Below are 25,038 nucleotides of genomic sequence, written 5' to 3'. Positions count from 1 at the left end.
GGTCTTTTCAGTGTACCAAGACAGGAAATACATGCACTTAGGGGTGCCTGGGTGGCTCAGTGGGTTAAAGCCTCTGCCTTTGGCTCAGGTCATGATCCCAGGTTCCTGGGATCGAGCCCCACATCAGGCTCTCTGCTCAGTGGGGAGCCTGCTTCCCCCTCTCTCTCTGCCTGGTTCTCTGCCTACTTATGATCTCTCTCTCTCTCTGTCAAATAAATAAATAAAACCTTAAAAAAAGGAAATACATGCATTTATACACACACATTCATATATACAGTGACATAAACACGTACATTCATGTATCTATGTATATATGTACATATATCTGAATATCGGACACACACAAATTTTAGAAATCTCAAGTTCAAGGTGATATTTCAAAATCCAACTGATTCCCACAGGGTTTTTTTGTTGCCTTCCCCCACCGTGTATTTGTATGACTTTCTTCCTTACTGAAAATTCTAATTCCGAAGAATAACACATTCTTTGGTTCAATTCGTAATAAATGTATACCAATTACTTCATCCAAAGTATTACAAAAATCAAACCTACTTAAAAAGAATTTAGGATGTTTGTAACCCCCTATCCTTTCACTCAAAACTAAAAGGATGTAGTCAAATACTGGGTCTCCAAATTACTTGGATTAATTCATTCTCCTTTTTTCCCTTCATTGCGCTTACGGGATTCACTGAAATGCAGTGGGGATCTATTTGTTTCACTGTTAGGTTCTCCATCCCATCCACATCCACTTAATCTCACTTTTGAACATATAAGGTATCATTAACAGGCTGCCAAGAGTCAAATCTGTATAAAAAGATACTCCAGAGAAGGGTCATGACCTTCCCTACCCCTTCCACCCTGTTCTTTGTTCACTGCTCCCTTGCTATCCTTCCTGTGTGTGTGTGTGTGTTTATGTGAAGTCAAGCATGTGTGTATGTGTGTGTACATATTTATGTTTTCCTTTTGCTTTTACATGAAGCATATACACATGCTCTTTTGCACTTAGCTTTTATCAATCAATAATATCCTTAAAATCACTCCGTATCAGCTCACAGAGACCTTCCTCATTCTTTTCAACAGCTGCATGGTAGCCTAGTGTATATATGTATTTATTTACCCCCTATTCTATGTGTGCATATGTAGTTATCAATATTTTCAATTACAGATAACACTGCAATGAATAATCTTGCACATTTGTGCAAGTTATTAAAATAACTGATAGTGTATACTTAGGGTAGAAGGACTGAAGAGTTGAAAAGTGAAGGCATGTGGCTTTGTCAGAAACTGCCAAATTCCTCTCTGTAAGGGTTATCCATTTCAGCATCCCCAACAGCGATGTATGAGGCTCTTTCTCCAGAGTCTCAACAAAACACTATACTGTCAAGATTTGAATTATTGCAAACCAATGGGTAATAACTGGTATGGTAGTTTTGCTGTATTTATCTTAGTAAGAGTGAAATGGAACATCTTTTTCTATGACCATAGGCAACATTTATCTTTTTGTAAATTGTCATGTCTTTTGCCCACTTATCTATAAGATTCGTGCCCTCTTATCTATAAGATTTGCATATTAGGGATATTTGGCTTTTATCTATAACATATGCTGTGAATATTTTCTCCTAGTTTGGCATCTGTCTTTTGACTTGGCCTGTGGCATTTTGCTATGTCACTTAAAAAACAGAAACTTCAATGTTGTCAGAGTTACCTGTCTTCTCTTTGGGTACACTGGGACTCCACAGTTGTAAGCCTTTATTTATACCCAGGTTATATTGGAACTATGTTTTCTTCTAGCACATATATCCTAGCATTTTATTACTTAGACTTCTGATCACATTGCTGTTTATTCTTTGGGTAGTGGAAGAATTGGATCTAATTTCATCTTTTTCAAAATGGCTAGAATACTGAAAAACTCTCAGACGTGGACCTCTCTGGGGGATGGGGAGGTTAGCAGCTGCCATATCTTATAGGTACATATTAATTAAGATATCAAAGAGTGAAATGGTGTTGTCAATTTTGTCCAGTGTTATAATAGCATTGTTTGTATACTAATTCCTAAAAGTCCTCTTCTGGAGACATATATTGGGGTATTTTGGGGTGACATGATATGATGTCAGGGATTTGCCTGGATAAAACTCAAGGTATTCATACATTACTTAAAAGATAAGTTCAAAAGTAAAAGCAATAAAAAGTAAAAAAAAAAAAAAATAAAGAAAATGTTATCCAGTTGTCCTAAATCATTTATCAAAAAGTCTACCTTCGGAGGAATTAAGAGTATACATTGTGGTGAGCACTGGGTATTGTAAGGAAGAGTTGAATCGCTATATTGTACACCCGAAACTAATATTACACTGTATGTCAATGAACTGGAATTTAAATAAAAAATTGAAAAGAAATAAAGAGCTAAGCAAATGTAAAAAAAAAAAAAAAAAGTGTGCCTCCAGAAAGAACAATATAGGCATATTTAATGTGCTCATATATTGCTAGACGTTTTTTAATATTTTCATACTTAGAAGAAGCTTTTAAAGGTAGCAACTGTTGCAAGAGCAAAAAAGAACACTGGTGACTGTGGTAGGCTAAAAAGGTGCTTCCCAGGGTGCCTGGGTGGCTCAGTGGGTTAAAGCCTCTGCCTTCGGCTCAGGTCATGATCCCAGAGTCCTGGGATCGAGCCTCTGCTTGGCAGGGAGCCTGCTTCCTTCTCTTTCTGCCTGCTTCTCTGCCTGCTTGTGATGTCTACCAAATAAATAAATAAAATCTTTAAAAAAATAAATAAAAAAGCGCTTCCCTCCTAATATATTCACTTCCTAATCCCTGAAGCCTCTGAATATTACTTCAAAGCGTGAATTTTACCTTCTCTGGTGTGCATGGTGAGAAGTTAAAGAGCTTGGGAGGAGAAGCTTATTCTGGAATACTCAGGTGGGCCCTAAAGGCAATCAGAGGTATCTTTTTTTTTCTTTTTTTCAAGATTTTATTTATTTATTTGACAAAGAGAGACACAGCTGGAGAGGGAACACAAGCAGGGGGAGTGGGAGAGGGAGAAGCAGGCTTCTTGCTGAGCAGGGAGTCCAATGCGGGGATCGATCCCAGAACCCCGGGATCAGGACCTGAGCTGAAGGCAGAGGCTTAACCCACTGAGTCACCAGGGCAACCCAGTCACAAGGTGTCTTCATGAGAGAGGGGCAGAGGGAGTTTTGAGAGAGACACTCAGGAAAGGAGGAGGTACAGCGAAATCAAGGAACGCCTGCAACCAGCGAGCCTGGGAGAGGCAAGGAGCAGCATCTTCCCTCAAGAGGGAGCAAGGCTCTGCTTGCTCAGCCCTGGCTTTACACTTCCGGTCTCCCCAACCGTGAGAGAACAAGGTTGTGTAGTTCAAAGCCATCAAGCTTGTTATGCCAGACCCAAGAAACTCATACAGTCACTTTCTTTCTTTACTTCTTTAGTATTTCTCATCTGTAAGGACTCTTTTAGACTGATGTGGGTATCATCTAATGCACGAGAATGTTACAGACTATTCGAATATGGCATTTTGACAGGAATGCAGACAAGCTGCTAGTACGTAGGACACCTCTTCTCAGAGTCAGGAAATGGCTGCTTCTTCCTAAACACCTAAACCAGCGTATTACAGAGTGGGAGGTGAGTGATTTCCCAGCTCAGAGTTAGACAGATATGCATATCCTATCCAACTTCAGTTAAAAAATATCAGAACTTTTAGAGATTACTTGAAGCTGTTTTGGAATCTTCAGAGTTGTGATGAAGAATATCCATGTTTTATTAGTTGCTATTGAGGCAAAAAACACATAACATGAGATCTCTCCTCTTTAGTTAAGCGTACAGCACAGTATTAGCCATCAGCATGGTGTCGCACAGCAGGTGCTCTGAACCTTTTTGTCTTGTGTAACCGAAAGTCTAAACCCCGTGGACAGCGGCCTCCCATTCTTCTCCCCAGCCCTTGGCCAACACCATCCTACTTTCTGTTTCTATGAGTGTGACTACTTTAGGTACCTCACGTAAGTGGAATCAGGCCATGTTTGTCCTTCTGTGATGGACTTATCGTTCAGCATAATGTCTTCCAAGTTCATCCATGTTGGAGCACATAAAGGAATTTTTTTTCTCTTTTACGACTTAATGATGTTCCATTCTGTGAATAAACCTCCTCTTCTTCACCCATTCATCTGTGGGTGGACATTTAGATAGTATCCACAGGTTGGCTATCGCAAATAATGCTGCAGCCAACATGAGAATGCAAATCTCTCTTTGAAATCTTGATTTCCAGTCCTTTAGATAAGTAACTGAATGTGGGATTGCTGGATCATTCTTTGTTTTTTTTTTACATAATGGTCGTCCTGTCTGTTGTGAGGTGATAGTTCATTGTGGTTTTGACTGACATTTCCTGGATGACGAGTAATGTTGAGCATCTTTTCATATACCTGTTGGCCATTTGTACGTCTTTTTTGGGAGAAATGTGGATTGAAGTCCTTTGTCCATTTTAGGTCAGGTTATATGTTGTTTGCTATTGAGTTGTAGGGGTTCCTATATAGTTTGCTATTAACCCCTTATTGGAGGTATGGCTTGCAAATAATTTCTCCTATTCTGTGGGTTGCCTTTCCACCATATTAAGTATTTTCTTTGCTGCACAGAAGCTTTTAATTTATAGTCTCATTTGCCTATTTTTGCTTTTGTTGCTTGTGCTTTGGTGCCACGTCCAAGAAATCATTCCCAATGCCAATATTATGAAGTACCCCCCCCCCATTTTCTTCTAGGAGTTTTATAATTTTAGGTCTTACATTTAGTTCTTTCATGTACTTTGAACTGATTTTTGTCTACAGTGTAAGGTAAAGGCCCAGTATCATTGTTGTGAGAGTGAATATCCAATTCCCTGCCCCTGTACCCTTTATTGAAGAGATTACCCTTTCCCCCACTGTGTGCTGGCACCCTTGTTCGAATCATTTTGCCTGCACGAGGTTTCTTTTCTGTGCTCTCTTCTGTTCCACTAGTCCGTATGTCTCTTATGTCACTACTATAGTATTTTCTTTTTTTTAAGATTTTATTTATTTATTTGAAAGACAAAGAGCACATATGCACAAGCAAGGGGAGCAGTAGGTAGAAGGAGAGGGAGAAGCAGGCTCCCCTTAGAGCAGGGAGTCCAACAAGGGACTCGATTCCAGGACTCTGGGATAGCGACCTAAGCCAAAGGCAGTTACTTAATCGACAGAGCCAGCCAGGAGCCCCACTACCACCCTGTTTTGACTACTGGAGCCTTGTAAGTGTGAACCTTCCAGCTTTCTTCATCTTTCTCAAGATCGTTCTGGTTATTTGGGGTCCTTTGTGGCTCTCTCTGAATTTTAGAATTACCCTATCTATTTCTGTAACAAATTCTATCTGGATTTTGATCGGGTCTGTGGATCATTTTGGGTAGTATGGGCAGTTTAACAGTATTATATCTTCCAATCTATGAAGATGAGATGTCATTACATTTATTTGTGGCTTCTTTAAATTACTTCATCACGTAGGTTAAATTTATTCCTAAGTATTTTATTCTTCTTGATTCTATTGTTAATGAAGTGATATCAATATAAATACAGGTCCCTTAAATTTGCTAAAACTTGTTTTGTGACCTAACATGGGATCGATCCTGGATGATGTTCCATGAGCACTCAAGAAGAATGTGTATTTTGCCACTGTTGGATAGAATGTTCTAGATAAGTCTGTTAGACCCATTTGTTCTACAGTATTGTTTAAGTCTTCTGTTTCTTTATTCATCTTCTGTCTGGTTGTTCTGTCCAGTACAGAAACTAGAATACTGAATTCCCCTACTGTTACCGGGATGCTGTCTATTTCTCCCTTCAGGTCTGTCAGTATTCGCTTCATATATTTGGGTGCTCTGATGTTGCATGCATATATATTGTTGGGGAACTGACCCACTTATCATTATATAATGTCTTTGTTTCTTTTGACAGGTTCTGACTTAAAGTCTGTTTTGACTGATAGAAGTATGGGCATCCCTCCCTTCTCTTGGTTATCATTTGCATGGAATATCTTTTCTCACACTTTACTTTTAGCCTATGTGTGTCTATAAACCTAAAGCAATTGTCTTGTAGACCACATATGTTTGGATCTTATTTATTATTCATTCAGTCACTCTATGTCTTTTAACTGGGGAGTTTAATCCATTTATCTTTAAAGTCATTATTGCTGGGCGCCTGGGTGGCTCAGTGGGTTAAGCCGCTGCCTTCGGCTCAGGTCATGATCTCAGGGTCCTGGGATCGAGGTCCGCATCGGACTTTCTGCTCAGCAGGGAGCCTGCTTCCTCCTCTCTGACTGCCTCTCTGCCTGCTTGTGATCTCTCTCTCTGTCAAATAAATAAAATCTTAAAAAAAAAAATAAAGTCATTATTGCTAAGAAAGGACTTAATATTGCCATTTTGAATTGTCTTCTATCTGTTGTGTAGCTTTTTTTTTTGTCTCTACCTCTTGTCTTCCTTTCTATTTTGTTGATTTTTTTGACATGGTTTTATTCCTTTCTTATCTTTTGTATACCTTCTAAAAATATTTTCTTTGAGGTTATGATGGGTCTTACATAAAACATCTCATACTTAATATATTTTAAGCTGATAACAACTTAACCACAATTGCAAATAAATACTCTAAAATTACTTTTCCCCTTAACACACTTTATGTTATTGATGGTACAAATGTCCATACACCCAAAGTACTTAACCTCCTTTCTGAATGAATATTTTTTTTATTTTTTTATATTTATTTATGTGACAGAGAGAGAGCACAAGCAGGGGGAGTAGTAGAGGGAGAGGGAGAAGCAGGATCCGCCCCCCGCACCAAGCAGGGAGCCTGATGCGGGGCTCAATCCCAGAACCATGAGATTACAACCTGAGCCAAATGCAGACGTTTAATCGACTGAGCCACTGAAGTGCACCCTGGATGCAAACTTTAAAATTTGACGATGTTTCTGTAACAACTGTTTTACTGACTTAAAATCAATATATGTCCACTGTAGAAAAAAATAAAATTAAAACTAGAAAATGAGATTATTCACTGCTTATCCTCCCAGTTTTCCCCATATAATTATATATAATAATATATATTAATATGAATATGAGTTATGATTAATTCCAGCAGTTATGATTTTTATATGCTGTTTTACAAACTTCATTTTTGGCCAATATACTATGAGTATTTTAAATGTTATGTGATTTTATCAACATATTTTCTTAAGATTATGGCAATTTCTATCATTTGAATGTATGACAATATATTTTACCAATTCTCTACTACTTTTATCCAATCGTAGGAAGGATAAAGCCCCTTCCCCACAAAGATGTTTGTATCTAATCTCCTGAACTGTGAATATGTTACCTTCATCAATGAGACTTGGAAAATGTGGTTAAATTAATAATCTGTGATTTGGAGGTTATCTGTCTTAACAGGATACAATACAATATATATTATACAATATAATGGCAAGTCCTAACAAATGAAAGGAAGGTGCAGAAGACTCAAAGTCAGATTCAGAGAGAGAAACCTGAGGGTGTTACAGAGCTGGCTTCGAAGATGCAGGCGGCCACGAGCCGAGGTCTGCAGGCGGCCTCTAGAAGCTGGAAGAAGTAGAAATACAGATGCTCCCCTGGAGCCTCCAGATGGAACACAACCTGCCAATACCTTGACTTCAGCCTATTTCAATAAACCCAGTAAGAGCCATTTCAGACTTCAGATATCCAGAACTATTAAAAAAAAAAAAGAATAAATTTGTGCCTTTTTAATCCATTAAATTTGTTTTAATTTGTTACAGCAGCAATAGGAAGCTAATGCACCACCCTTACAAAGAGCATGGTAGCAATGATCATTTCAGGTAAATCTCTGTAAGGAATGTATTGTCAATGTGATATCCAGAAAGTCCGAACCAAAAAAACAAAAAACAAACTAACAAACAAACAAACAAACAAAAAAAACCCACAAAAAAATGCATTGAGAACAAGTTAGGGGGCTTATTCTCTGTTTCCTATACCAGTTATTATCATTTAATTTTTCTGATAATTTGACAGTAAAAACAACAGCATCCTTTTAATTAATTTTCTTTTTTCAGTAGTGTAGATGAACTCCTCCTACTACTACTATTAGTTGTATTAGTATTTAATACTTAGTAGTATTTAATACTTAACATTTAATAATTAGTAGTAGTTGTATTAGTATTACTACGAATACAAGCTATTAACCATTTGTATTCTTCAATGAAATGTTTTTATATTTTGACTATTTTTCCATGGCAAACTGTATACTTTTGCTGTTGAATTAACTCTGTCTTTATTAAAATTAGGACCTCTTGTCATGTAAGTAGTAAATATGTTTCTCAGTTCTCTGTATCTTTGTTTTTTTTTAAAGTATTACTTCAATGAGTAAAATTTAATTTATATTATATCAAATCCATATATACTTTCCTTTGTGATATCTGATATTTTTTAGTTACTTCTTGCCCCATGATATATGAAACCCAATATATTTTTCTTCTAGTTTCTACAAATTAGTTTATTCTTAAATTTTAAATTTTAAATTTATCTGAAAGTCTTGGCAAAAATGTGAATAGAGACATAATTTTAAATATATTTATAACTATTTATATACACTTAATTCTCTTTTACTCACTCTATTCTGGTCCATTTGATATATATATATATATATATATATATTTTTATTCCCGTCCTCTACAGTATTAATTATTATAGCTTCTCTATTCCCTCTACTTCTCAACCTGATGCATCCTGGAGATCAGCTCAAGTACTGAATCTAGCATTCTTGGATTCCTATCTGTTCGGCCTGATGTAGACAGCACTTTGCTAACATACATTTCCCATGTCAGGGTTTGAGTAAAATCAATCTGTCTTGTTCTATTCAATCCCTAAGGATTAGCATAGTAACTGGCACATAATATGACCCACTATTTTTTGCTGAATAAGTGAATTCATTAAAAAACAAATTAAACAAAAGATTAGCCTGAAAAGTGACATCTGCATATTTAAAAACAAAAACACAGAAATATAGTAAGTATAAGTTTAACTATGTTTCCATACTTGCTATTCACAATAACCCAATTTGCAAAGCAGGCAAAAACACTAAGATAGTTGCTCTTGAATAAAGACTAAGGCTTAGCAAGAGAATTAGAGGTTGTAAGCATCTCAGAACTGGAAGTTCATTACTGGCCTTGTCTGCATGCCTTCATTCTCAGGCAAATCAGTACATTCCAAGGCACACCAAGTACTCTTCAGAAAACTCTTGACTTTTGGAAAGTTCTTTCCACTGAGTCAAAAACTATTTCCCTATAAAAATGAAACAAGAGGAAACCAGGGAGGGAGACAAATGATCAGAGAGACTCTTAACCTCAGGAAACAAACTGAGGGCTGCTGGAAGTAGCGGGGATAGGGACAGGATGGCTGGTGATGGACACTGGGGAGGGTATCCAAGCAGATTTAGAGATTTACCGAAGGGAAGTTGAGAGCAAAACCAGTTTCTCTATTTTATCTGTGCTTACTGCCTGCTTTTGCTTTAGGCAAACAGAGATAAATTTTTATGTGTGCATTCAATACCAAAGAATTCATTATCCAGTAACCTCAGTTCTTAATGCATTAAGTTCAATTAACAGTATTAAACTTTGAAAATCAAATATATTCACTCTAGAAATCAAGGGTACCAGATCCTAGACCCTCACTATAATTTGTCAAAACCCAAACACAATCCCTGTCTAATAAATTACAGGGGGAAGTATTTGTGAATAAGACGGTCTCTTGCTCGGTCTTCCAGACAGTTACTCAAGAAGCCAAGTCACTTAGCAAAATTAGTGGTTTGGATCGTTTGAGATCTAATTTTCTAACCAGTTTCCATATTTCATTGTCCTCTATGAGTCTGCTCTGCAGAGGTAAAATGCATCCCCTGTTTCTTGTTCACTCAGCCAAAAGACACTGACGGATCACATAATAGTACCTTGCCAAGGGGCTCTCAGGTAAGAAAGGCTGAGTCACAGATCAGAAAATGATCTCCTCATCATATAGCAGATGATGGTGGGGCGGGGAACTCTCGCCAGAGTAGAGTAGGCCTGAAAGGAGGTGTCAATCTAGAAAAAGTTATAGTTGTAGTGTGAGACTACCCTCTGAGGGAAGCAGTGGGCTGGGCCACACTCTCATTGTCATAACACTTTGGAGCCAAAAAAGACCACGGAATTGAAAGGGATGAAAAGTCTTTCGGAAACCAAGTTAATGAGGAGGGACAGAGTGATAACTAAAAAGCATACCAGTGGGTCACAAAAATCTTTGAGAAATTCCCTCTAGACTCTATGGGGATGTCCACTTCTCAAATGGAGTATGACACAACGGTTTGATGGGTGACATCACTTGGGTCACGTTCCTCTGGAGAAAGCTAAAGGTATTGAGAATTTTATACCCAAAACACAAGTTGCATGAGAATGGAGAGTATTCCTACATGTATTTATAATATTCTTTCTTTTTTTTTTTTTTTTAAAGATTTTATTTATTTATTTGACAGAGAGAGATCATGAGTAGGCAGAGAGGCAGGCAGAGAGAGAGAGGAGGAAGCAGGCTCCTGCTGAGCAGAGAGCCCGATGCGGGACTCGATCCCAGGACCCCGAGATCATGACCTGAGCCGAAGGCAGTGGCTTAACCCACTGAGCCACCCAGGCGCCCCTGTAATATTATTTCTTATACGCAGATTTATTTATGGAAGGTCAGTTTTGCATACAGACAGATGCTTAGTGAAATGAAATCGTCATCATTCACTGTGCCTGAATTCATGTTTCTTCCTGTAGACAAGGAGATGTGGACCATGTTGAGATATGCGTATGTGTTTGAGGGAAAGAAGGCAGGAAAGAGACAGAGACAGAGAAGCTGAGATAAAGAACAAAGGAATCCTCGGACTCTGACAACCACAGGAGGACAAGCAGAGGCTTGGGCAATTGGTTTTATCTTTTAGTTCACATAGCCAGTAAACAAGTTTCTTGTCCTTTATAAGAAAATGAGACAGGAGTGCCTAATTTGGTTGAACAAAGCGTATGAACTATAGAGGAAAAAAAAAACAGATTATAAATGACGAACATTGGCCAGTGAGCGCTTTCTTTCCATTCTATTACACACTCTTTTCAGACTTACCTTAGCTCGTTTCCAAGCAAGTTGTACTGTCTGCAAATCCATCCTCAGCCGCCGCTATTCTACATTTCCTTATTTTATGCCCCCTGTTTCCCCTTCCCCTTACCTATTCCCCTGATATCCCTGTAAGGCAGCATCTCATAGGATAATCTCTACTTGCTCTAAACCTGTATGTGAATCTTTGAATGTAGTCAGTTGGCACCAATGGTACCTAGTAGTTGATGGGACCTACCTTCCCTCTGTTTTCACGAACCATTTACTGACAAGGAAAGAGTCTGAATTCCTTTGATAGCTTCACAAGGCCTTGTTTAAGAATTTTAGTTATTTGAAATATAAAAATAATTTGAGCACTTGCTTTTCTTCCAATCAAAATGGTATTCTTCCCATTCCAAAAATGCATTATTAATCTCACAGTTAACTTCCAATGGGACAGAGTAAAGGTAAAAGTACCAAATTAAGCATATGATCTCTGATTTCTCTTCTGAACGCCCCCACACACTACTCCTTCAGAGCTTTAGTAGAATTCTGTGATATATTAAAGTCTGCTGTCTAAATGTCAAGTAAGTATCTTGACAACTGGTTTCTAATAGATGTGTACAATCATCTCATGTCATTTATTAGACTCATGATTTCTTACAAACTTCTATTCTATATCTAAAGTTAGCAATTTGGATATAGCCTAAATATAGAGAATCTGTAGATTTTAAGGACATCTGTGGTAGCTTAAAATAATGCACAGTGAAAACATATTTTGTCCAGTGTAGGCTGAGCTAAAACTAAAAAGAAAATGTCAGTTTTATCACATTAAAATATATCCTTGCAATCATTTTCTTAGGGATCTCTGCAAACTAACCTGCAATAAGTCAAAGCATTTTCAGATCGTTCAATCATATTTCAAATGACGACTATCGCCTACAAATTTCCAAGGATCAATCCACGCTATAGAGCTAATGTAATGGAAATTGACAAACTGTCTGCTAAGGGTTTAAGGAATTCAATTTAATGAATGATGGTAATTTTTCAAAATAATCTCTAAAATAAAATTACATTGGGAAATCCAAAGAAACTGATATAATTCCTTTGTCTTTTTTAGGTTATAGTTTTTAAAATTTGCCTTTAACTCATTTCCATTAGTCACTGACATTGATGAAACTCTAAATTAGTACTTCAGAGTTAGGGACTGTTCTGAAGTAATTTCAGTTCTTTTTTTTTTTAATATTTTTTTTGTTTATTTGAGAGAGAGAGAGAGGGAATTTAAGCAGGGGGAGTGGGAGAGGGAGAAGGAGGCTTCCTGCCAAGCAGGGAGCCTGATGAAGGGCTCGATCCCAGAACCCTGGGATTATGACTTGAGATGAAGGCAGATGATTAATGACTGGGCCACCTAGGTGCCCCTGAATAATCTGTTCGTAACTGAGTGGGTCATCAACTCCTTTCTCCTCTTAATAACTATATTAGGAGAGGTTCTCTGTCTCACACACCTGCTTTGTCATATTTCTTACTTCATGGCCAATCTTTCCCAAATTTTAAGTGCCAATGTATTCTAGATAAACATAAATATTTCAAATAAATTTTTCCTTTTCCACAAAATTTTACTATGCACTCTGTCCAAGGGTACAGGCCTTCTACTCTGCCAAGTAGGAAATTCTTGCTCTATTACATAATAGAAATGTGTACCATGTTTCTCTTCTCTTTACATAGAAATAAGCAACTTCAGGGGTGCCTGGGTGGCTCAGGCATTAAGCGTCTGTCTTTGGCTCAGGTCATGATCTCAGGGTTCTGGGATCCAGCCCCGCATCAGGCTCTCTGCTCAGTGGGAAGCCTGCTTCTCCCTCTCCCTCTCTCCCTGCTTGTGCTTCCTCTCTCACTGTGTCTCTCTCTCTCTCTCAAATAATAAAGAAATCCTTAAAAAAAAGAAATAAGCAACTTTAATTAATAAAATAATAAATATAATCTGTGATCAAGAGTTTATTCAAGATCATCTGTAGGGGATGGGTTATTTAAAAATTTAGCAATATGATGTATTTTCTGGTATTGGAATTGGAGAAAAGTTATCTTCTATCTAGAAAGTTGTGCAGGTTGACCAAGTGTTGTCTTAGATTAGTGTCTTGGGTTGTAATTACGCCACCTCAGTGGGAACTGACCCTGGGCAAATAACACATCTCCCTGACCTTTTTTTTTTTTTTTTTTTTTAATTTTTTATTTTTTATAAACATATATTTTTATCCCCAGGGGTACAGGTCTGTGAATCACCAGGTTTACACACTTCACAGCACTCACCAAATCACATACCCTCCCCAATGTCCATAATCCCACCCCCTTCTCCCAAACCCCCTCCCCCCGGCAACCCTCAGTTTGTTTTGTGAGATTAAGAGTCACTTATGGTTTGTCTCCCTCCCAATCCCATCTTGTTTCATTTATTCTTCTACCCACTTTCTCCCTGACCTTTTTGATGGAGTTGTGACAGTAAAGGGCAAAGTCACTCTCACCAGCCGTATTAACTGCTGATATTTGGTAACTCTAAACCCATCATATTCCAGAAAAACGTCTATATAAATTAAGAAGGTTATTGAATTTACTCAGAATGACAAAATACAGCAACATGAAAAAATTACAGAATTGCACAGTATCAAGAAGCAAGAACTAAACGCAAGAGGTTGTAGGAGCCATAAATGCCATGGTAGCCAATGAAATGGAAAGTCGACTACTGGCTGGGATTATCAAATACAGTGTACAAATGAGCTATTTTCTTTCTGTGGGCATTGCAACACTGAATAAATGATCCGAATCGGGACTCTATTTGGGGCTAAATTCAGTCCTAAACATTAGTTCTCTGTGATCTTAAGCAATAAGGGACTGAAACTTGAGCAGAAAACTCTTACTTCCAGACTGTGTTTGAGTTACTTTTTAAAAAATATTAAAGTTTAGTGATCCTAGGAGGTTGCAATTTATGAGTGAAATGTACCTTTTAAGCATAAATCAGGTTTCCAGAAAGCTACTGATGATTTGTCGTTAACAGAAGTCCGGTAAGAACCATTAACCAAGATTTCTTAGAAGTCCACATCACTTCTGGGAGGCAGGGAAAGAAAGATGGTACCATACCCAATGTTGAATTAAAATTTTTAAAAATGTGAAGGCACCCACAGAGTTTTGGTGATTTTTCTAGAATTGGCAGCAGAGTCTACATTTATACCCAGCCCTGATCTCTATTCTCTGCTCTGTTCTATTAGAACAGCCTCTGCTCAGATTGGAAGATCAGGCACAATTTGCAAGCATTCCACTTAATGGTAACTGAAGTTCTGGTAAAACTTGACAGTCAAATTAATATATAAATTAAGTCTAGATTCAGTTGGCTCCTGATCTTCTGCTCTGTGTCCTGGAGTCATGGTAAAGGTCAATGTTCTCTTGACGTGTGTATATAATCACAGGGTATTTGTTTCTTCATCTATAACACTGACTCCCTATTCCTTCGACACACAGCAACGTGAACATACTCTCAACACGAGAAGTAATCTAGAGGGACTTACATGGTAAAGACGTCGAGTGTGTCTCCAGCAGTTCTCGCCATCTCGAAATAGGTTTGCAGGATGTTGACTGTTCCAGAGAGTGCTTCATGGCCACAGCCACAGAACAGGGCGACCCCAGCATAAAGCAGGATGGTGGCGATCAGGGAGGCGTAGGGAATGCCTCCCAGGCATTTAATACAGCACTCAAAACACCCTGCAAAAGACCAATGGAAAAGAGTTAGGAATGAATATTGTTTCTCCATCTAATTAATTCTTAGAAAAATGTGAGCCTTATAGGAAAGCATATTTGCATTTGTAGGTGGTATCAGGTCAACATGCGCAACCAGTCTGCCCTGGAGAGTAGAAAAATCAAGTGCCTTAATTATAAACCCATTGTCCACAGAGAAGAGGATATTTAATTCCCTTGAAGTCGTCTTCTTCTTCTACCCACAAACCAAAGGAAGCCCTTCCGTCCTGACGCAGACTTCCTGTAATAACCTTCACCACGTGCACCCACAGCATTCTATCTTGACTTTATTGCTGTCAAATTTCATCTGCTTCTGTTTTTAGTTTAATGACATTTATTCTATGGATCTCCTTTTAGCTGTGTTTTAAAAATAGTGGGTCAAAACCTGTTTGTTGTGAACCCAATTTAGTGGTTTGCTCAGCGGTTTTTAGGAGGGAAAGAGAACAGACTAGGCAATATCCAAGCACAGTGCACTTAGTAAAGCAAATCATTTCAGAGGCTTTTGAGTTCGCATATTAATTTATGTTACCTTCGTAGTGACTCAAATATGAAATCTACTTCATGCTGTAGTACGTAATTGAAAAAAAAAATGAGAAGGGTACTGAAAAATGAGAGACCAGGACGGGTAAAATCCTTGTTCTACCACTGTGCGGTTTTTGGCCAATTCACACTTTTCATTTCATCATGTGTAAAAGGGTGACGGTAAGAATTCCCCTCAAATAATTCTTGTGAGCATTAAGTAGGTAATCACACTACTGGGTATTTACCCAAAGAATATGAGAACACTAATTCAAAAAGATATATGCACCTCAACATTTATAGCACATTATCTATAATAACCAAATTATGAAAGAAACCCAAGTGCCCACTGATAGATAAATGGGTAAAGAAGATGTGGCATATGTATACAATGGAATATGACTCAGCCATAAAAAGAATGAAATCTTGCCATTTGCAACAACATGGATGGAGCTGGAGAGTATGATGCTAAGTGAAATAAATCCGTCAGAGGAAGACAGATACCATATTTCACTCATATGTGGAATTTAAGAAACAAAACAAAAGAACAAAGGGAAAAAAAGAGACAAATGAAAACAGACTCTTTACTCTAGAAAACAGATGGTTACCGGAGGGGAGAGGGGGTAGGTATGGGTGAAGACAGAACTGTGCAGTCACTCTATTGTACAACCAAAACTTTTAATATGATACTATGTTATGACATACTGTATGTTATGACAGTATAATATGACAATGGATGTTATTAAATATAATAAATCAAATGTAATAAACTTACTACATTTAATACATGTAACAAATTTATCATTATATTTAATAAATTTATTACATGTATTAAACATAATAAATTATAAATTTATGTATATTAAATTACAATTTAATTACAATTAAAATGTAATTTAAATTACATTACATTACGGTGAGCTAATCCATGAAACAGTGAGTGCCATGGACTAACCACTCAATAAATGTCCGGGCTACCACTCCTAGACACACCTTTAACTGTATTAAGATTAACAATGATTGTGTTGTAGTATGGTTTTCAAAAATACTTTGACTACAGGAATCACTTTTGCTTTTTAAAGTTTTGTCACATTAGTCTTTTGAAAGACAGCTTTCTAGTCCATGACATCAGAAAAGCATGGTTGTTCATATTAAAAATAAGTGTCAGAATTTGCTAGATATCTTCCAGGAGCTTAACTAGAAATGCTTAAGTGTGTATGTTCTGCAATGAGACATACTGACTAGGTACTCTGTACCAGCTGCTGGGAAGAAAGGAAGCCGAAGTAAGGGGCTGCGAGGCTCAAAGCAACTTCTCAGATGATCAGTTTACCCTCCAAGCCCTGTGTGTGTTTGTGTCATCGTTCCCACTCCCCCCACCTCCCCTCTATATATTCTACTCCAGAGCTTTCCTCCTACTCCTCTCCTTTTGGAAATTCTTGATTAAATCTCCTTTTTGTAATGCTAAAGCCTCTCAAAAGCTCTCTACCTAACTGGCTCTTCCTTTCTGCAGAAACAAATAAAGGAAATTGGAAAATGGTTTGTTATTTACTGTACTTAAGTCACAGGAAGATCTGTGTGCACTTTATGTAGAATGCATATGTTTATAGTAACATACAATGCATGTGACCATTGTAAAGTTCCTGTGTGAAGTAATTTTGTATTTAGAGAGTGGTCCAGCCTGCTAATTTTCATACTGATCATTGGAACTGGGCTGCTGCTTCTTCTTTTTTTTTTAAAAAGATTTTATTTACTTATTTGATAGAGATCACAAGTAGGCAGAGAGGCAGGCAGGGAGGCAAGGGGAAGCAAGCTGTTGCTGAGCAGAGAGCCTGATGCAGGGCTCCATTCCAGGACCCTGAGATCATGACCTGAGACAAAGGCAGAGGCTTAACCACTGAGACACCCAGGCACTCCTGGAACTGGACTTCTTGAAAGAATGATGGCTCACCTCATCTGCCCCAGAGGCAAAAAAAGACATCTGAACATGTCTTCACTTCCACAGCAATTGTTAGTACAGGAAATCATTTCCTGAACATTCCTTCCCTGACATACACACACACACACACACACACACACACACACACACACACGATGTGGGGAAGTAGGAAAGGTTAGAACAGCTTGACACTTCATATGATAGGAAGAGACTTCGCTAGCAGATGGATGAGACCAGAGTGTGCGGTCTCTGAATATCACTGAACACAGTTTTGAGTGGAGATTAACAGGATAGCAGAAAAATCTTTGAACTATTCTTTGTCTTTCCATGTTGTAAAAAATTCACCTGATTATTTAGAAATAAAGAATAAGAAACAGAATTGGTACCAACACAAACAGGAGTTACCCTTATTTTGGCGAGTGCCCCCAAACAGCCCTATGATTTCAAATCTAATTCCTTTGTGATTTCTCTCCTCTACTATTCTGGAAGAATTCGATATAGGTACATGGGACTTCCTCTGCAGGCACTGAGGTATCAAAACCAAATGAATGTAATCAACAAAAGCCTTCAGAATAGAAGTTTAAATATAAAGAAAAAAGTCCAAACATTAAATTCATCGATAGGAATTACCTCTCTTGGGGTCTAATTAAAGCTTCTAACAAAGCAAAAATAAAATCAGAATGAGGCCCAGGGGCAAAGGAAGTGGGAAGCCTATAGATGATCACCAAAACGCCGCTGAAGACTTTTGCTTAATTCTGCCAATCTGAATTCTGATTGAGAGTCAGGTTCTACTTATGTCACATTTTCTCTGTTGTGGTTTAGATGGACCATTACTAGGACCCCCATGAAAGCAAGCCTAGTTACCTAGACCCCATATATCTCAGGGGAGGGAGGGTGGTGGTGGTTATCAGTGTCACAGTTGAAAGGATTAGTTATAGTAATGCCTTTTATTTTTAGAAAAACATGAGATCTCAATACTACGGAAACCCAAACTGACAACCCCAGTTAACCGGCATTTCTGAATGAGTTCAAGATCTCCAAATTAAATGGCAATATTTCTTTTACTCCCTATTTAAATGCTGCCATTGAAATCCCTCAGAATTATATTAACCCTATTGACGAATACAAATTTCTCTAACCCTCCCTTACTGCCAAGTCAGGCTACACCCCATCAGTTGGAGTCCTGATCCTCTGCAAAGCTTCCACTCAAAATAAAATACTTGCAGAATCTTATCGTGCACATTTTGCTCTTGTAATGGGCTAGTTCCTAACTACCCCCTGTCCTCCACAGGGCCTGAGCTGCCTATTACATTTAAAAGAAGACTCAGAACTCCCATCTGGGGACGCAGCGCAGCATTTCTGCCTTCTCTCCAGCTGCCAGAATCCCACATAGTTGCTGGCAGGGGAACTTCTTTCCACCCACAGTGAGAAACAGCCTTGGCAGAGCAGCAGAATCACCATGGCAACCGCGCTCTGGGGCCCATGACATGCTCCCAACAATCATCCTTTAAAGCTGAGGATTCGACTGCCCCCCACCACCACGTTTCTACTGCACCTCGAGATGAGAAACCACTCCATTTAATGATTATCAGCGAAAGCGTCGTAAGTGGAGTGTTGGCACTGGAGAAAATACATTTCTTGAGAAAATCTCTATTAAAAACAATAAAGACTACTTTACACAGGAGACACTTTCAAGACTAGATATGATGAGAATAGGCCACCAATTCTCAGGTAGAGCTGCTGGTTCAAATACTGAACATGGAACTTGACATGCTATCCAGGAGATACTACCGGTTACACAGAGAAGCGCGTCTCATACATACTAGTTCCTGGTTGCATTTTCTCAAATGAATGAACACTATGCCTTTACTTTCATATTTAAAAAAAAAAAAGAGTTGGGTGCCTGGGTGGCTCAATTGGTTAAGCAACTGCCTTCAGCTCACATCATGATCCTGGAGTCCCGGGATCGAGTCCCACATCGGGCTCCCAGCTCCACGGGGAGTCTGCGTCTTCCTCTGACCTTCTCCCCTCTCATGCTCTCTCTCCCTGTCTCTCTATCAAATAAATAAATAAAATCTTTTTTTTAAAAAAAGAAAAAAAAAGCAAAGGAATTACAAGACTTTCTTTTTAACACACTCTAAACATTAGCATTTATCTGATATTTAGTGGGGTTACACACCAACTTGTCCTAATATAAAAATTAAAAAAAAAACACACACAGAAGTTCTTGATATACTCCATATTTTTCAGAAAGAGGAGATACATGATTAATGTACTCCCCTTTAAACATCGTGAAGTAAACACAAGCCTTTGCCTTCGCTCATTCCACAAAGTGCACCAAGCACCAAGGTAAGTCAAGGGGAAAGAATGTAAAGGAAAAAGAGCCTGGAAGATAAGCAACTGAGAAGAGAGGCGAGCAACACAGTGGTGGATTCTGGAAATGAGACTGACAATTTATTCACTGATAAATACTTCCTAGCACCATTTACCAATGAGTTGATGCTTTCTCTACTGAGCTACAGCGACACCTTGGTCATCACCAAGTACCCCAAGAGGTCTGGGTGTATTGAGGGGCTGTTTTGGTCCACCAGTGTCCTGGTCTGTCCCTGGGCCAATGTCACACTGCCTTACAATATGTTTTCACTTGTGGTGGAGACAATTCCTCCATTTGTTCATCTTCCTCATGTGTATCACGCTATTAATGGCTCTTCTACATTGCCATGTAAATTTCTGAAACAGTTTGTCTGATTCCACGATTTAACTAATTGGATTCTGGCTGGTATTTATACACTGATTTAGTATCTGGAAATTTTGCCAAATTCTTTTGATGACCTTCTGAATTATTTTGATTCTGTGAATTACTCTGAATTTGCTGATAATCAGATCATCTGTGGAAATTTTGAGCTTTCTTTCTTTTCATTATTTGTACCTTGCATTTATCCTTCTATAGGCTTATTCTGTCAGATAAAATGCAACAAGAAGAGTCGAAACAATGGGAAAAGGGCACCTTTTCTTGTCCCTCATAATAATGAAAACACTTGCCATGTTTTACCATTAAGTGTGATGTTTGTTGCTGGTTTACTTGTTAAAGAGGTAACACACTTTTCCCCATCTGTTGAAATAATTTTGTTGTTTCCTTTTATCTGCCATTTCAGTAAGTTTTTCTAATTTAAACTAGCATTCCTGAGAAAAAGCCAACTGAGTCATACTGTATTTTTCATACATTGCTGAACTCGTCAGGCTAACATTTTGTTCAATACTTTTGCATTTATCAATTCATTCCACAAACAGTTCCTGAGTCTTCACCAGGTGCCCGGCAGTATGCTAACTGCCAGAGCTGTGGAAGTCAGTCAGTCAACAAAAAGCTCTGCTCTCTTTCTAGAAGCGGGGACAGACAAATAAGCAGGATGCAGAAGTAATAATATATATGAGATCGTGAAAAGTGCAGAGAGAAAAAACCAAAATAGGGAAGAAAGCACAAGGAACATGGGAATAATGACTGCAGTTTTTTCAGGAAAGGAATAACCAAGACGACATTTTAAAAAAGACCTGCAGGAGAGAAAGGAGCTGTCGAAGGAGAAGAGGGTTTCAGACATGAAGGAGATGCTCATGTCCTGAGGCAGGTGTGTGACTAGAGTATCTGAGGAAATTTTAAGAAGCCACTGGTGGTAAAACAGAGTGAAGGTGAAACAAAGGAATATAAAATGAGGCTAAAAGTGTAGTGGGTGAGGATAAGGATATCTATGTAAGGATATCTATGTTATTAAGTGTAATGAATGTGACTGACATCTAATTTTTGCTCTCTTGTTTTGGAGGCAGGTTTATCCCACTCTTATAAAGTGGCCTTTTTCCATACTCTAGGATTGTGGGGCTGTCTGCATCAGCTTTAGCTGCACCATAAATATTTGGTAGAACTGGTTAGTAAAACCATTGAGAGTAAGTATGTACTTTGTGGGAACAATTTTAACTACTGATCTAATTTGCTGATGGTTACAGAACTAATCAAGGTTTCTATTTCTTTTTAAGTCTGTTTACTTAGTTCAATTTTATAGGCATTTGGAAATTTTATATAAGACTTAAAATTTACAGTCAAGTTGTATGTCATTTCGTTTTACAGTATTTTTAATTTATTCATCCTTTGCTCGTATTTCCTTTTGTCGCCTCTGATGATTCATGTCCTTTCTTCATTTCTGCACCCCTCCCCTCCCCCATTCCCCCCACCACCTCCCCAAACCTTTGTCTCTCGTCTGCTTCTCTCTTTCCCTATTCTTAGAGTGCATCATCAGGACGCCTATGTTGCATGTTCCATGTTTGCTACAAAAAAAAAATTCCATTAATTTTAAACATCATATTTTATTTTTCCATTCAGGCTATAATATTTCTAACCCAGGTTAGTAGTGGGGCTCTCTGGCCGCTAGAGCCCACTCAGAAACTCATGCTGAGAAAGGGGACATCGTCTGGAACATTGCCCATCATAACCTCAGCGTAAGAAACAACAGGGAATCTCACCAGTTAAATATTCTGAGCTGCAAGTGACAGGGGCCACTTCTATTCCCAGTCCAATGGCTAGATAGAGTCAACACGCCTCCCTCTCAACCACAAAGAACACAAAGTATAATTCTACCATGTTCCCAAGAGACAGAGGGCCAGTTGCTGAGTTCATTAATTTTGGGGTTTTCTTTTCTAATAAAAATATTTTTAGAAAAGATTTTATATATTTATTTGACAGAAACCACAGGTAGGCAGAGAGAGAGAGGAGGAGGCAGGCTCCCCACTGAGCAGAGAGCCCGATGCGGGACTCAATCCCAGGACCCTGGGATGGTAACCTGAGCCGAAGGCAGAGGCTTTAACCCACTGAGCCACCCAGGCGCCCCTCTAATAAAAATATTTAAGGAGATAAAGTCCCTTCTAATTTTACTTGAGTGAATTTCACAAGTTCCAATATGTGATCCTTTCACTACTGTTCAGTGGTTAGACTTTTCCAAGCCTACTGTAATTCTTTTTGATACAAAATTTATTTATGCACTTGTTTCCTCTGATTCTTTTAATTCCCAAATATATGAGATTTTCTTTCTTTCTTTCTTTCTTTTTTTTTTTTAGTTTATTTGTGTCTTACTGGCGTCATTGTTAGAAAACATGAGCTGCAGGACAGCAATCTTTTGCAGCTTACGGGTGACTTTCTTTAAATTAAATCCGAAACCTGGGTTTTTCCAGTCTCTCTAAGGTAGCAGAAATTAGGGTCACAAACGCATAAGAAAGCTGGCTTGTGGGGTCAAACTGTAGGGGGACTTCCCCCTCCCAACCCATGCAAGGTAAAAGGTAATTTTCTTTACTATCCTAAATAGAACATTTGTCATTGTTGTTGCTGTGTTTATTACTTGTTTTGTTTTGTTTTCTGTTCCATCTTCCACTAAAGCCTTTTAGAGTCCTGGTATTTTATACTATGTATTCCAAGTGGAGTTCATGCTTTGGGTAAAACTCGGGCTCTGTTTCCTAACCTCTGCTACCCGGCAACCACATGTATAGCCAAGGAGATCAGGAATATGAAAATGACCCCAGAGACTTCCTGGCAGCTTCAAAGCTATCTTGCTTATCCCCTGAATTGCTTTTACTTTCTTCTGGCCTCTGAGAATTCTGCTTGCTCTCTTGCCAGAATACCAATACATACAAATATGAGTAAATACATTTTGATTGCATCTATATTTTAAATATGTCTATTTTAAATCCATACACATATTAATTCCACCATCTTAAAAATTGTTTTGCAACAGCAAAGCTCTTCATGTCATTTAGTCTACCATACTACTGGTAGGCAACTTAGATCAGATAAGGAAGTCCAATATCCTCATCTAAATATGTGGTTCACCGTGAACAACAGAGAAAATGAAGATTAACAAATTATCAGACACTCTAAAACAGTTTCCTAGAATTGAAGAACATGAGTCTCCAGATTGATAGGACTTTCCTTTCTGGGTGACTCCCTTTGTGGAGTCCTAACCTCCCCACAACCTACTGCCTGCCCCACAGCCACGCCATTACCAAAGAGTAGAGAGGCTGAGGTTGGGTCGTACGGCCAAGACAGCTCTTCTAGTTACAGCCACTGGGTTCACATGTAATAAGGGTCTTAGCCAAGTCATCAACGGGCAAGGGAAATGTGATGTTCACACTAAGTTAAAGCAAGTGACTTCACAGGATGGGTGCTGAAAACGTGTAACAATTCAGTTTAGCCTTAGGATCCTTCAGTGTCTGTGGAGATGTTAGTGGCACAGAGCCAACCTGACTTTCTCCTGTCCTATTATGCAAGGAAATATGTCCCTTGGATAGAAACAGTACAGTCACCATTACATCACGACTTGCCTTACTAAGTTTATTTCACTAATTCACACCGTTTTTTTCCCCCTAGAGCTTATTAGCAGCATGGGCACTGAATCAGTCTATCAATACACAGTGATTGTTTTTTGAGCACCTACTAGTTATGTACATTGGGTGTGCAGGAGTGACCAAAAAAACCACGGTCTCTACTCTTTTTGAGCCTCTATACTAGTGATAAATAAAATTAGAAACTGTTAGCACCTTTTCAGAAACTTTTCCAAAAATATTCTTTCTCAGGATCTAGTACTGTGATATCCTGAGTGTCCATTCAGAGCAGCAAGGATCACAGCCTGGCTTATCTATCTTATCTAATAACATAAAAGCTCAAAATTATGCTCTTGGAGTATGCATTACACTGCAAAGTTTATAGCAGACAGACTTTGGTAAACCCTTTAATTAATGACATGATCATCTATATTTTTAAAGCATTCTAGAATATAGCCCACATAATCCCCAAATGTTATTAAAATTTTAATTAACATTTTATTTAAATATATTCCTGGGTTAAACAAAGTAAAGAGTTAAACATTTGAATACTTCAGGACAAATTATCAAGACAGCAAACCAAAATGACAGGTTTTGAAGTTAGATATTTTAGTCATTGATACATACCCGTACTTAAACAAATCAGTTTCCAATTTTTAAAAGAATATCTTGGGGCACCTGGGTGGTTCAGTGGGTTAAAGCCTCTGCCTTAGGCTCAGGTCATGATCTCAGGGTCCTGGGATCGAGCCCCGCCTCGGGCTCTCTGCTCAGTGGGGAGCCTGGGTCTCTTTCTCTTTCTGCGCCTGCCTCTCTGCCTGCCTCTCTGTGTACTTGTGATCTCTCTCTCTCTCTGTCAAATAAATAAATAAAATCTTAAAAAAAAATAAAAAATAAAAAGAATATCTTGAAAGAGGAAAATAATATGCAGATTTTGGAGATTTCTTTTGCCCTCTTAATTTTGTGTCTGGGTACCAGAACCAGAAGGGCTTTTGTCAAAAATGGAAATCCCAGGATTTCCTCTCTTGAAAACTTTGTGTTTATCCAGTGCTTCAGTTGGTTCTAATATACAGACGTAGCAGGATATAGAAACCAGCAGAATTGTACAAAAATCATATGACGTGACTAACGTGTTTTAAGATAAGTTGATAGTGGCATGGCTACACATGTAATACAGGGAATAAGAAGGGTTTATTCTAAGAATTCTGAACAGATTATTAAACAAAGGATGGAGTTTATAACTAAATGACACCAATAAGCATTTTTTGAGCAGTTGCAATGCATCAGAAATATGCCATGCCTTTAAGAGACTGACTGTGTG

General features: G+C 38.3%; 1 protein-coding gene across 1 annotated transcript in view; it reads right to left on the bottom strand.

Moving 5' to 3' along the window:
- Window positions 1-25,038, bottom strand: part of GPM6A (glycoprotein M6A) — a 151,817-nt gene that overhangs the window by 30,017 nt on the left and 96,762 nt on the right. The window contains exon 2 of the mRNA XM_004775558.3: window positions 14,683-14,875. Within this exon, the coding sequence (XP_004775615.1) occupies window positions 14,683-14,875 (193 nt within the window). The remainder of the gene's footprint in view (window positions 1-14,682; window positions 14,876-25,038) is intronic.

This window comes from Mustela putorius, unplaced genomic scaffold, assembly GCF_011764305.1.
Source record: "Mustela putorius furo isolate JIRA1106 unplaced genomic scaffold, ASM1176430v1.1 tig00000905_pilon_pilon_pilon, whole genome shotgun sequence".
NCBI classification, from domain to species: domain Eukaryota; kingdom Metazoa; phylum Chordata; class Mammalia; order Carnivora; family Mustelidae; genus Mustela; species Mustela putorius.
Note: the sequence above shows the minus strand (reverse complement) of the source record. Positions and strands in the feature narration are given on the sequence as shown.